The sequence below is a fragment of the Mus musculus genome, chromosome 4 (genome assembly GCF_000001635.26).
Source record: "Mus musculus strain C57BL/6J chromosome 4, GRCm38.p6 C57BL/6J".
Classification (NCBI taxonomy): Eukaryota; Metazoa; Chordata; class Mammalia; order Rodentia; family Muridae; genus Mus; species Mus musculus.
The window spans coordinates 41,018,153-41,032,356 of NC_000070.6; the positions used below are offsets into that span (position 1 = coordinate 41,018,153).

The 14,204-nt window shown below is 48.6% G+C and overlaps 1 protein-coding gene across 1 annotated transcript in view; it reads left to right on the forward strand.

Moving 5' to 3' along the window:
- The window catches only part of Nfx1 (nuclear transcription factor, X-box binding 1), a 55,087-nt gene extending 47,247 nt beyond the window's left edge, over nucleotides 1–7,840 (forward strand). The window contains exons 19-24 of the mRNA NM_023739.3: nucleotides 296–337; nucleotides 3,597–3,695; nucleotides 4,108–4,174; nucleotides 5,462–5,607; nucleotides 6,322–6,426; nucleotides 6,649–7,840. Coding sequence (NP_076228.2) covers nucleotides 296–337; nucleotides 3,597–3,695; nucleotides 4,108–4,174; nucleotides 5,462–5,607; nucleotides 6,322–6,426; nucleotides 6,649–6,721 — 532 coding nt within the window. The 3' untranslated portion in view covers nucleotides 6,722–7,840. The remainder of the gene's footprint in view (nucleotides 1–295; nucleotides 338–3,596; nucleotides 3,696–4,107; nucleotides 4,175–5,461; nucleotides 5,608–6,321; nucleotides 6,427–6,648) is intronic.
- Nucleotides 7,841–14,204: the final 6,364 nt, after the last annotated feature.

A 14,204-nucleotide genomic window follows, 5' to 3' on the forward strand; every position in this document is an offset into this window, starting at 1 on the left:
GAGTCTCACAGAAAATGGGTATTCAATAGATGTGGATGTTGAACCCACCAAGGACAGCTTGACTCCCTATATCCGGGAGGCCCTTGAGGAGGACCCATTTAGCCATCTCTGAACTGGGTCTGAGGGAAGACAGTGAGACTCTGCTGGCAGGTGTGTTAGTGAAGCCTGAGATAGGCATGCCCTCCTAACTGCGCCCGGGCCTAAGCTGATGTGTTCTCACAGTCTACCTGAGATTGTCTTACAAACAGGAGCCATGGAGCCTGTGCCCTGATCACTGTTTCATTTGTCCCTCAAGGTTGCAGTGTGATGAGGAGTGTGCTGCCCTGGAAAGGAGAAAGTAAGTGCTTTCAGGAGCTCATGTAACTAACGGGAGGAGGCAACCCCACTTCCCCTCACCCTCTGTCCTGGGTCCAGGGCAGCAAGAACTATGTAGAAAGATTTTGTATCAAAAGTAGAACCTCTAGTCTGCACCTACACAATGCAAGCCAGGGGTGGTGGGACACGCCTGTACTGTCAACCAGGCATAGTGTTGTACACCTAGAAGCCCAGTATCTGGGAGACGGAGACTGGAGAATTCTTAGGCATCTGAGGCCAGACTGGGCTACCTGGGTAAGTTTGAGGCCAGTCTGAGTAACTTACAGAGAAGACTGGAGCTGTATAGCCAAGTGGTACCTCACGTACATGCGGCCTGAGGCCCAGTCCCGGGTACAACCCCACAAAAGAGCTTCTGTTCTTGTGCCTTTCCCACCCTAGTTCCCCACCCCATTTCTTTCTCATTGTTGCAGTGCTTAGCATCAAACCCAGGGCCTAGCTTATAGCAGGCAAACATTAAGGCAGACTGATCTTAAACTCCCAGAGATCCACCTGTCTCTGCCTGCAGAGTGTAGGATCCACTTCATTTACTGAGACAAAGGCCTTTCCTTACTGCCGTTTGGCTGCTGGCTGACTAGGAGGTCTCAAGCCTTCAGTCCACATGCCCAGATCTTGCTGGTTTGGCTGCCTGGCAGTTTGTTTGTTTGACGGGGTCTCACTGTATTGCTTCTCCTGACTTTGGACTCCCTATATAGGCTATGCCTCCTGAGTGCTAGCTGCTGGGATCATAGGTGTACGCCACCATGCGTAGGTTCCACTTTGATCTGGCAGTGTATGTTTCTGTTAGATAGGATCTTAGCAGTAACATTGCTGGTTTAGTAAAATATTCATATGTTCCGTTTTTGTACAATCTACCAAACTGTATGTCACTTCCTCTAGCAGGGTAAAAATTTCTATTGCTACACATTTTTGTCAGAACTTGGAATTATCTGTCTTTTTCATTTTAGTCAGCACTTGTGACTGTATGAGAGGCTGTATAGTCTAGTTTGAGCTCGGTAACTCTCTTCCTCCTCCTCCTCCTCCTCCTCTAGCCTGTGGCATTACAGAAATGTTCCTCTGTGCTTGTTTTTTTTTAATTTATTTATTTTGTGTAAGTGTTTTGCCTGCATGTATGTATGCCTACTGTGTGCATGCCTGGTGCCTTCAGATATCAGAATAGGGGCCTAAGATTCCTTGGAACTGGAGTTGCGGGTGATTGTGAGCCACCTTGCGGGTAAGGAGAACTGAATCTAGGCTGTCTGCAAGAGCAACAAGTGACGTAACCATCTCTCCTGATTCTTTAGAGATTTATTTCTATTGTGTTTATGCGTCTGTGTGGATGTATGTCTCACATGTACAGGGAGATTTATTTCTATTGTGTTTATGTGTCTGTGTGAATGTATGTCTCACATGTACAGGTACCTGAGAATCTGGAGTAAACTTAGATCTCCTGCAAGAGCAGACACCTCTGTTGACCTGAGCATCTCCCTAGCTCCAGTACTCCTTATTCTTAAGCATCTACGAAAGTCTCTCAAGACCAGCCTACCCTCCCCTGAATAATCGTAGCTCTACTATGCTACTTATTTAAACCCACCTATTTTGCATATTTTTCTATGAAAACAATACATTTGCCAATAATTGCTTTTTAAAAAAATATATATAGGTGTTTTTATGCACTGCTTACATGTCTTGTGCCCATGGATGCCAGAAGAGGGTGTCAGGTCTTGTGACCTGGAATAGTAGATGGTTCTGAGCCGCGACGTGGGTGCTGGGAATCAGGCCTGAGTCCTGCAAGAGCAGCAGTGCTTCAGCTGCCGCTGTCTCTCCAGCCCCCGTTGCACACTGTGTGAAGTAAAACAAAATCTCACGCCATCCACCCTGATATAGAAGGATAGGAATCACTCCTTTGTCCCATGTATCCACACTGAATAAACTCCACACAGGCATCTCAGTTGTCACCTCAGCTCGTAGCACTATCCAAGTGTTTGTGTCCCTTGCAATAGCTCCAGAGTAGGAGTGCTTTTTCATTGTGGTTTGCTTGATTGGAGAGTTTCTTTTTATTGTTTGCTTGCTTACCTAGGGGTGTCTATGATTTTTGCTGATTGGTTAGTTGGTTAGTTTTTGAGCTATGATAATCCTAGTGTTTGAGAGACAGAGGCAGGAGAATGTCTGTTGTTCAGGGGAATCCTGCCGTACAATGTTTCAATGTTTCAAAGCAAAACAGAAAAGCCAAAAGGCCAGTACTTGGCAGGACTGCCAAAAAGGAGTTCAAGGCCTTTCTTGGCTCTTGATGAGTTTCAGGACAGTCTGGAGTACATGAGACCCTGTCTCAAAAACAAAGTGTGTGTCAGGGGTGACCTCTGTAGTAAAAGGGGATGGAAGTTCTTGACTTATGTAAAACTTATTCTGAGATTACTACCATCTATGCTAAGCTAAAGCCCATCTCTTACTACACCAGGCTTGTAAATTCAGCTTTATCGTAGGTTTGTAGAAAACAACAAAACAGTATGGGGCCAAGGTTGTAGCTCAGCTCATAGAGTGATTGCCAGCCCTGGGTTTGATCCCAGTAACGCATGAACCTGGTGTGGTGTAATCGCAGTCAGCGATAGGAGGATCACAGTTACCTTAGCTCTGTAGCATTTTATGGCTGACATGAGACGATGCTTCAAAAACAAAAAGTAGATAGCTGGGGCTGGAGAGATGGTTCAGCGGTTAGGAGCACTGACTGCTCTTCCAGAGGCCCTGAGTTCAGTTCCCAGCAACCACATGGAATCTGACGCCCTCTTCTGGATTGCAGATGTATGTGCAGCAGAGCACTCAAACACTGAATGAATAAATAGTTTTTTTAAAAAGTAGCTAGCTAAGTTGTTAAAGGGCTGTCCATGCAAACATGAGGCCAGAGTGTGCTTCCCAGCACCCATGTAAGGTTGGGTCACATGTTTGCTATTCCAGGGCCAAGGAGGCAGGGATGGGGTCTTTGATACTCAGTGCCTGGCTTGGCCTGCCCAACTCAGCAGGGTCTGTCTCAGAAACCAAAGTGGACAACATGGAGGATAACACCCAAGGTTGACCTCTGCCCTCCACACCCCCCCCCCCGTGTGCTCCTACCTTAAAGCCAGAAAGTTCGGGGTTCAGGAATCGCTAGGGAGTCTTGAGACAACCACCTGTGAGTAAAGAGAACTCCTGCATAATCTCCCTCTCCTCCCCTCCCCTCCTCACATCCGTTATTCCTCAATCTCTCGCAGGAGACTGGCAGAGGCCTTCGACATCACTGACGATTCTGATCCTTTCAATGTACGCTCTTCAGCATCGAAATTCAGTGACAGTTTGAAAGACGATGCCAGGTATGTAACTGCTTATCCACCTTCCTAGCGGCAGCTGATGAGCGCATGGAATTAGTATTATAAGGTATAGTAATCAGTTGTGTGTTTCCCCCATAATTAAGCCAGGTAAAGTAAGCTTATGATGTAAGAAATGACGTGGTTAGCTGTCTGGGCAGAACTCAACAGTGGTTGAGGAGTGGTCCTCACGGTAGGATCTAGGCCTCCCAAGGGCCATGAGGACGAGCCACCACTCACCTGTGTCACAGTCACGAGGTCCTTATCTAGGGCAGTGACAGCTCCTGGTCTGGCAACTCCTCTCTTCTGCACTTTATCTGCAGTGTTGTCCTCTCTGTACTGTGTGGGCAGAAGGGGGAGGAAGAGGTTCCCAGAAGAGCAAGAACAGGCCGAGTTAACCACTGCCTTCTCGTTTCAGGAAAGACTTAAAGTTTGTCAGCGACGTTGAGAAGGAAATGGAAACGCTCGTGGAGGCCGTGAATAAGGTTGGAGTGCACACACCCAACTGGGCATTTCTCTGAGACCAGCTGGACTTAGAGAAAATATTAATAAATACATTTCAGAAACAGTTAGCCTAGAGGGTTGTAGGAGAAGGTTGCATATTTTCAGTACCAAGCCATTATCATTCGTGGAAACTTGGATTGCTTCCATCATAATAAAAAAGATGTCTACAATTAAAATGAGTGTATATTAAGAATAACCCTCAGTTGGACATGCACTCAGGAGGCAAAGGTAGGCAGATCTTTGTGAGTTCAAGGTCAGCCTGGTCTACAGAGTGAGTTCCAGGACAGCCAGGACTAAGCAGAGAAATCCTGTCTCATGGGGAACTGGGGCAGGGTCAACAGTAATAACTGAATGATTTCAAGTTTGAAAACATGCAAGCCCCCCCCCCACCAGAATGACTGAAATGTTGCCTGTGAGGGAGCACACTCTTATTTTCTCAGAGTTGGGACACAATTCCTTGTGGGGAGACTAAAGATGAAGATCGGGGGGACAGACTGCCAGGGATATCAGCATGAGCTATGTATGGAGAAATGATATAGTGACCTGGGCATAGTGATGAACACTGTTTATCCCATCACTTAGGAGACAGACAGGTAGAGTTCTGTGAGTTGGAGGACAGCCTGATCTACATAGCAAGTTCCAGGATAACCTGGGCTGCACAGTAAGATTCTCAATATAATAATAATAATAATAATAATAATAATAATAATAATAATAATAATAATAAGAAGAAGAAGAAGAAGAAGAAGAAGAAGAAGAAGAAGAAGAAGAAGAAGAAGAAGAAGCCAGTACAGCTTTGGCTCCGTGTCCAGCCACTGGGTTGAGGTTTAAGTGGCTCTCAGGGCTGTATCTACCGATGGTTACCTTCCCACTCTTTCCCTCGCCTACTACGCCTCCCTCAGCTCCACCACCTTCTCCTGTTTGTAACCCTGTCCATCTGCCTGTGCATTATAAGTTTGGAGTGTGTCAGATCCCAGGCTCACACTCAGTGAACCTCTGAAATTCAGTCACAGGCTCACGAGATGACTCCACAAGGCTGACAACTTTAGTTTCATCCCAGGAACCCACAGCGAAAGGATAGAACCAACCGCTAACACCATCATCTGACGCGCACAGTGCGCAGTAATAATGACACAGACGCAAACAGGAAAGCATAAGTAAAAGTCAGCCGTCCTCAGACAGCTGCGTTCTTGTGGTGTGAGGAGGAGTCCTGAGCTTGTTCTGATCCCAGGGCATGGAAATGATCAGTCTTCTCTCCTTCCAACCAGGGCAAGAATAACAAGAAAAGCCACTGCTTCCCCCCCATGAACAGAGACCACCGCCGAATCATCCATGACCTGGCCCAGGTTTATGGCCTGGAGAGCATAAGCTATGACAGCGAACCAAAGCGCAATGTCGTGGTCACTGCCGTCAGGTGGGTTGATCTTGCTGTCACAGGGAGGGCTAGCTCTTCAGCAGGACAGGCAAGACACTGGGAGTCACTGTGTGCTTTTATTATTTCCTCTCCTCCTGGAGGAACGGAAGGGAAATCTATACTTCTGTGGAATAGCCTTTTTACCATTACCTAAAGATCCAAGCAGAGAGCAGAGCGCACACCTCTGCGCAGGGCAGGTGCACCCTAGTACCCAAGTCTCACAAAGGCCCCGATCCACGGCAGACGATGGAGTTGTCCCTCTGCAGGCGGAGCAGAATGCCTGCTCCTCTGTGCTCCTGCACCTGTCTCCTGCTTCTCCCGCTGACCTCCCTGGCTCTAATCATGGCATGGTGGAGACAGAAAAAATGGTGGACTCTGTCTGACTCCATGTTGTCATCAGAGAAAATGGAGGTGGCGGTATGAGGAAGGGCCTGGAAGGACCTAGAATCACCATCAGAACCTGAGGGTGTTGGGAGAACTTCTCAGTGAAAAATAGTGAAGGGTGGCGTTGGAGGAGGTGGGCTGCAGGGGGCGAGGCGGGGGGTAGACAAACAAAGTGGGATGCAGGTTGGCCACACTTGAGACAGGTGGTAGTGGGTGTGCTTGGCGGCAGTAGCGGCGATGGCAGCATTGCCCGAGCAAATGCCGGGTTTCTGGCTCTGCTGTTTCTGCTCAGGATTCTCTCATCTTAGCACTCTGCTTTACTCCCCACAGAGGGAAGTCTGTTTGTCCTCCTACCACGCTGACCAGTGTGATTGAAAGGGAGACACAGACACGGCCGCCACCACCAATTCCTCATCACCGACACCAGGCAGACAAGTAAGGATTCTTAGCTGCTTTCTCATTGAGCTTGTGCCGGCAGAGGAGCTGGGGTAAACTGCTGGGCTTCAGCTGCCATCGCTGGCCTCCTGGGGCTTGTCTTACGGCATGGTGTCCAGTACACATTGACGGGGCATCAGACACACTTGAAGCCTTAATTCCCTGAAGACCCAGGTTTATCTCCCTGTAGAGAAAGGCTCATCGTCTTTGCTTTCCTTGCAGGGCTCCCGGGAGCAGTACTTTACAGAAGATAGTGAAGGAGGCCGTGATTGACTACTTTGATGTCCAGGATTGAGAAGATAGATAGATTTATATAAAAGAATGATTCTGTGTATTGGAGGAGACTCATTTGCCAGCAGATAAATCATGCTCGTTCCTCCTGCCTGGCAGAACCCCAGCACACGTGCTGTCTTGTCCTGATACAGCCAAAGCATGAGTGTGTCAGAACCCCCTGTCTGGGCCTGTCCACAGACCTCTGGCTGTGTGGCCACTGGATTTTTAATCATGTGTTTGAAGAGGCTCCTCACATATCACTGTGATTACTAAGAGATTGGGGGAGTATCAGCTTTTATTTGGATAAATCAGAATTTTTATCCCAAACTGACTTTGTGGCACCTAGCCATAGTCTGGTTGTCCCATTTGTTCTGGTGGGCCTCACCTTCCTCATGAGGAAAGACGTGAAGCCCTGACCATTGGTAAAACTATGTCTGCAATCGTGTGTCTTAAACCTACCCATCTTATCCAAAAGCTCCCGGATGTCTCTAGACTGGTTAGGTTGCTTTATAGAGTTCCGTTTTCTCAAATCCCTGGCATTCTTTCAGCATGTCACCAAGCCTACCCCGGGACAGTTTAACTGTCTCTCATAATGGTAAGAACTTGGGACCAGCTCTCTCGCCATGTTCACAATGTGGGTCTATGACCATGTCCACTGTAGCCCTAAGTCCTCTGTGGTTGGTAGAGACTCTCGCATAGACAGCGGTACTGGGTTGCTTTTTTCCTAGGCTTTCAGCAGCCATGCTGACTCTCTCTGCATCTGAGCTCTGAACCACTGTTCAAATATTCAAAGTATGTGGACAGTCCAGAGTTTACGCCAAGCATCCTACTGTAGGCCTTCTTCAGTCTCCACTGTGCCCATCTGTGTGGCCCCTCTTCTCCATAGGCTGGACTTATCTTTGTTGTTGTCTTTTGGTTTTGGTTTGTTTTTTCAAGATAGGGTTTCTCTGTGTAGCCCTAGCTGCCCTGGAGCTCGCTCCTGTAGACCAGGCTAGCCTCAAACTCAGAGAGATCCACCAGCCTATGCCTCCTGAGTGCTGGGATTAAAGGCATGCGCCACTACCACCTGGCTTCTTTTTGCTTTAAAATAAACTTTGAGCCTCCCAAAACTTGAAATCATTAAACAAGGCACTTAATTTTTACTTGTATTTTGTTTATTGAGACAGGATCTCGCTAAGTTGCTTAAGCCGTTCAGATCTTAAACCCTCGACAGTCCTTCCTCAGCCTAAGTGCTGGCATTGCAGGCTCTCACCAAACCCAGCTGAGAGACACGGAAGGCTAAAGGAAAAACCAGTCTCCATGGAAATTACGGGGACATGGCAGCAGGGACAGGTGACAGGAGACAAGTGATGGGAAGAGCAGAGTCAGTCTCTTGGGCCTGTTCAGTACAGGGTCTGTGGCCTCACACAGAACAGGAAGTCAACAGCTGTCGTCCAGGGTCTGAGAGGGTGATTTGTGCATGCAAGAAAGGGAACTCTGACTTCTGAGCTGAGGATCAGAGCCCAGGGAATTCTAGCACCGCCAATTGGTAGAGTGGGGCCTTCCTGCTTGGCCTGGGATGTGAGGGTTACAGGAGTCACAACCTGGGCATCAGAGATGCAGCGTCTGTGAGCACAACACTCAGGTCTGGGAAGAGTGTGTCTTTTGTCTACACTAGTCGTGGATACAATGACATCTGGTGAGAGACAAAGGAGAGCTAGTGCTGAGGCCTGAGGCTGATAGACGGCGACTAGCTTCTGAGTCATGAGGCCATAGGCAAAAGCAGGCAGCAAGGCTGTATCAGCAGAGATGACTCAGCAGATAAGAGCACTGGCTGCTCTTCTAGGGGACCCAGGGTTCAATCTCCAACACACAGATGACAGCTCACAACTGTCTGTAACTCCTGTTGCAGGGCATCTGATACTCTCATACAGCAAAATAAAATAATAAAATGTATTAATTTAAATTTTATTAAAATTTTAAAATGTAACATTTTTTTAAAAAGTTCTGCCTTCCCAAGCCATCGTAAAATTAAAAAGAGAAAGGTCTGAATGTCATCATAGACTTGTCCCCCTGACCTCAGGCAGAAGTGTGTGGGGGAGAACGCGAAGGCTGCTTTGAGGCAAGAAGCCCAGGAGGCTACAGAAGTAGCTCAGCTGAGATGGTGGGGCTGCCTCTAAGGCAGAAATTCGGGTCAGGGAAGTAGGATCATAAGCCAAGGCTCACCAGGAAGCTTGTTTCTCTCTTGTCCCCAAGAGGAGCCCAGGCCCCATTGAAGGCTTCTCATGGGTCTTCTTCACTAGTCTATGGGTCGGAGAGTTCCAGAGACTGAGTTCTTAGTAATTTCACTGTCCAGCATGGCTGGCTCCTTTCAACCTTAGGGCCGTCCAAGTGAACAGAGAGATGCTTTGTGTACAGCTGAAGAGAAGCCTCCCTGCTGGCAGGTCTGTGAGAGACAGCTCTGGGTCCTGCCTGACCGTATTGAGGATCCCTTCCCATACGGCTAGACTTCTGAATTCCTGACTGAAAGGGAAACTCAACTCCTCTTCTAAAAGAGACATGACCAGACCAGGCCAGCACCTCGGTCTTCACTGACCTAACCTTAGTCGCCCACACCCAAGAGAAAGTTCTCACACAGCACATGGCCTCTGCATACATCTTCTGTACCATCGCTCATGGCATTTTAGAACCCAGGGTTCCACAGGAATTCTGGAAGCCACTCTGGTCCCTCAGCTTACAAGCTTGAAAGAAACAGTCATTGGGATAACACTGTGTGACCCCAATCAGGGATCAGGGCTGGTGAGGGTCAGGAAGAAGGTACGTCTTCAAAGAGTGAGCTGGGGCCCTAGCTTCCATGAGTAGAACTCACTTGGAATTCCTTTCCTATGGTCCAGGAAGCCTGTAGCTTGTTCTTCTGGCGAATAGACTTAGGAGATGTGGGGGCCGAGAGCCCAACTGAACACCAAGGTGACCAGGTTCCTCTGACCCAGACACTTTGCCTACAGTGGGTATCGGGTTCAGCATCCATAGGGCGGGAGTGATGGTTCCTACCCATGTGCTGGGCAGATTCTGCTACCTCCCAGTGAGCCAATGATTCTCACCTGTGTGCTGTGCCAAGCCATCATAAGGGGAAGTGGAGAGTCGGCATGCCACAGGGCATCAGAGCAGCTAAGCCACCAGCCCAGACCTGCACAGTCTCAGCAGGTGGCATGGGGGTGGGGAGAAATGGAGCTGTGGTCAGGTGGCCCTGGCAAGGCTGGAGCTTTCACTGACCCCACTTTGATCTCCTGCTGTGCCAACACAGCAGAGTTTCGAGTAAAGGAGTCTAAAGTCCATCTCTCCACCCTTTCCCAGGAACCTTTTGTAGCAGTCACCAAGATAACCACCTCATGGGCACCAAGCTTGACCACCACGTTCATCTCTCACTCCTCAAAGCTGCAGAAAGTATGTCAAGTTACTTTCCCAAGGTTCCACATGAACAGCTGAGAATCTGGGATCTCACTAGGTACCGTGTGTGCTCCCCACAGACCCACAGGACAGAGCTCTTTTGAAAACTCTGTAGGGCAGGATGGTCCAACAGGTCCTGTGAAGTGGACAAGAAAATGAAACAACAAGCTGAACCTCTCAGAAGACAGGACTTTATTTCTAGAGTGGCCACTAGAGAGCAGTATAGAACCCTAAGCCGGAGCGTGGGGTGTACTCACCCATCCTCCTGAAAGTACTGTAGTTCAACCTTTTTGTTTTGTTTCATTATTTTCGAGACAGTTTCTCTGTGTATGTAGCCCAGGCTGTCCTGGAACTCACTCTGTAGACCAGGCTGGCCTTGAACTCAGAAATCTGCCTGCCTCTGCCTCCTGAATGCTGGGATCAAAGGTGTGCCCCACCAGGGCCTGGAAGTTCAAACATTTTAGTAGCAGTTACAAACCATATTCTTGTCACGTTTTCATTTCTTTTTTTTTTTTTTAAAGATTTATTTATTGATTATATGTAAGTACACTGTAGCTGTCTTCAGACACTCCAGAAGAGGGAGTCAGATCTCGTTACGGATGGTTGTGAGCCACCATGTGGTTGCTGGGATTTGAACTCTGGACCTTCGGAAGAGCAGTCGGGTGCTCTTACCCACTGAGCCATCTCGCCAGCCCACGTTTTCATTTCTTTGCTGATCCTTTTCTCTGTTTGTTGTTAAATAGACACAGGGAGAAAGCAAACCATGCAACTACCCAAAGGAAAACTATTCCAGGCAGAGGGGGAAAGCCACAGCAAAGGGCTCTGCTGCGGAGCCATTACCATAAACTGTGGAGAAACAGCAAGATCCAAAGGCCATGGGGGAGCCAGTAACAGGGAAGAGCAGCTGTCCAAAAGATACTGGGATTTAATGGGGTCAGCTCAGGCTTTACTGGCCAATGGAAAGCTTTGGGTAGAGTAATGTGTAAGATCTAACTCAAGAGCACCCATTGTCCTTCCAGAAGACCCAACTTTAGTTTCAGCACCCAAATCAACACCCACACAACCTCCTCCAGCTCCAGAGGGACCCTGCCCCTCCGGCTTCCACTGGTATGCACCACCCACATACAAAAAACGGAAATTTGAAGTAATAAAAATAAATAAGGGATCCAGACCCTATATTAAGACTGCAAGGACGAGCATCTTAAGATGAGGCTATCACGCACTAGTGCCATCCAAGAGAGACAGCAGTGTCTGTGGTGTGTGGTGGGGCTGGATTCTGGATATGTTTTGCAGATAATAATACCTAAGGGATTTGTTGACAGCTGCAGTGTGGGATGTGTGAGAGAGAAGAGGCAGGGATGATTTCAAAGTTTGTCACCAGAGCAGCTGAAAGACTGAATTTGCCATTTACTGAGGAGAAGAAGAGGCGTTGGAGGTGACAGTCTGGGGCTGTGGAGAGATGGCTCAGTGGTTAAGAGCACTGGCTGCTCTTCCAAAGGTCCTGAGTTCAATTCCCAACAACCACATGGTGGCTCACAACCATCTATAACAGGTCTGATGCCCTCTTCTGGCATGCAAGTGTACATACAGATAGAGCACTCATATACATAAAATAAATAAAAATCTTTTTTAAAAAAGCTGACAGTCTGCCTGTTAGGAGGCCATACATGGGAGTCTGAAGTCTCTGGAGACAGGACTGGGCTAGGGAGCTAGTACATCATGATTTTTAAAGGATGGCGAGGTCATGTCTGGAGAGTGGATGGAAAAGAAGAGATACTAGGATGGTGCCAGAACACTCTGTCAACCATTCAGGGCACAGGCCAGGCCAGAGGACCAGGGCAATGGTGCCTCCAGCTCTCCCAGCCTTGCCCTCTCCTCTACCTTTGGTTCACACCCATGAGCCTTTGCTCTGACCTTCCCTTCAGCTGGAGCTAGGTGTCTGGTTAGCAGACACTACCCAGCCCGTTCTATCACAGGGAAATGATAATAGTAGTAAACACAGAAACTCCTCTGTCTCTGAGCCTCATCCTTATTTAACAAGTAAGCAAACTGAGGCCCACTGAGTCTCAACAGCCTGTCAGGGTTTCAGAAGTGGACACTTGAAACATTGGGCTTTTCAATGTAAGGAGGGAGGTTTGCTGTTTTGTTTTGAAACAAATGTTTCTATGTTGCCCTGCTGCCTTCAAACCTCTTGATTCAGTCTCTCGAGCATCTGGGACTATATATAAGGGCTTGTTTTGTGTGAGGGCATGAGAAGTGTGTGTGTGTGTGTGTGTGTGTGTGTGTGTGTGTGTGTGTGTGTGTGTGTGTGTTATTTAATTGTTCCTGTATGTTATTTATATTCTTGTTGCATAGTATATTTGACAGTATAAAGCCCAAAGCTAGCAGAGGTCATACCCTTGGGTGCCTAGACACATGGCCCTTAGCATCCTTGAATGTAAGAGGACTGGATGATAGTGGAGTGAAGGCAGCAAGCGTGAAGACCCCTGTGCCCGGAAGAACCCTGTCTTCCTAGCACTGGCTATGAGGTGGGAGCTTCTACCTCAGGTCATAGAGCTAGTGAGGGTAGAGCAAGGACTCAGATCCAGGCTGGTGGCTTCCTGTGCTTTTAAGTGTCCCACGCTCCTTATTATATGGGATGGCTGGAATCTCTCTAAGACCTACTCCTTCCACTACAAGGTCAGTGCAGAGGTGGGTGTGGAGTCAAAGCCGCTGGCCACAGCCTCCTCACATAAAGGGCATCAGCATGAGGAGGCTGTTCCTACTTCCCAGCCTGCAAGTCTCCATCTGAAGGTGAGTAAGACCACCCAGAGCAGAGTGTAGCCAGTGTCCCCTAGCAAAGCCCAGAGAGAGGGAGAGGGCAGGCCAAACAAGGAGTAAGGGACTCTTCTCAAAGCTGGACCACCAAGCTGAGATCCAAACCCTCTCCAAAGTCTGCGAGGGGCCTGCCGTGGGACTAGCTGCCCCTGCCTCATGCCTATGCCCCTTTGCAACAGCACACTCAACTGGAGAGGGAGCAGGATGAAGAGAGAGGTCTGGAAAAGTCATCTGGGAGGCCACGGAACACCAACAGATCCAAATCTCATTGTCTAGATGGGAAAACAAGGCCCAAAGCCAGGTGGGGCCCACAGCCAGTGTGTACTGGGTCAGGAAGAATAATGGGAAAGGAATGTATAATGAACAAAGCTGAAAGCCCAAGGCCCCATAGGTGCTGTGACTCCCACCCCACCCATACTGGCTGCTTCCTTCCTTCCTGCACCGAAACCTGGCTTTCTCCTCCAGAGATGCCCTAACCTCTCTTCCACACTTGTCCTCTACAATCCCCTGGGCCTGGCCTCAGGCTCCCCGGCCTAACTTCTCTGACCTCATCCCCTCCTGCCCTTCACCATCTTTGCACTGCAGCCCAGTGACTCCTCCAGCCTCCCAGTCATGGGCTATGCACTGGCTTCACCTTCAGCCTGCCAGGCTCTTCCCTCAGGATCCACATGGCTCACTGTGTCATCCCTGCATCTTCCCACTGCCTTAGCATCATGTCTCACACACCATGAATTGTACAGGAATATAAACTACAGGAGGCCGAGGATGTCCTTGTGTCTCTAGCCCTTTTAAGCTCAGTGGTGTCTGCCCTGGTGTAGACTTTCAGCCAGTATCAACTGAGAATAGAGACAACTGATCTGTGGATGGGGTCAAGGCTCTTGTGACCTGACACTGAGACCAGAAACTGCAAGGAGCCAATCAGGCCTGGGATCCCAGCAGGAGGGTTAACAGTTAGAGGCTAGCCTTGGATACAGAAAGAGACCGAATCTCAAAACAACAAACAAAAAACTTATTTCCAGTGTGATGGCTCAGCAGGTTAGGACACCTACATGGATAGGGGGAAAGAATCAATAAACTCAGGCTATCGTGTGGCTCTCAATTCTAGTAAAGGACACTTGCTAGACACCACATTGCTCTGTCTGCACTTCTGAAAATTGATCTCTGACCTGACTGGCAAGAATATCTGTGATCTTTTCGCTGATCCTAGAACCCTTGGGGCAATGCCTCTCCCTCTTGCTTAGCTCATTCCCCACCCAGCAACA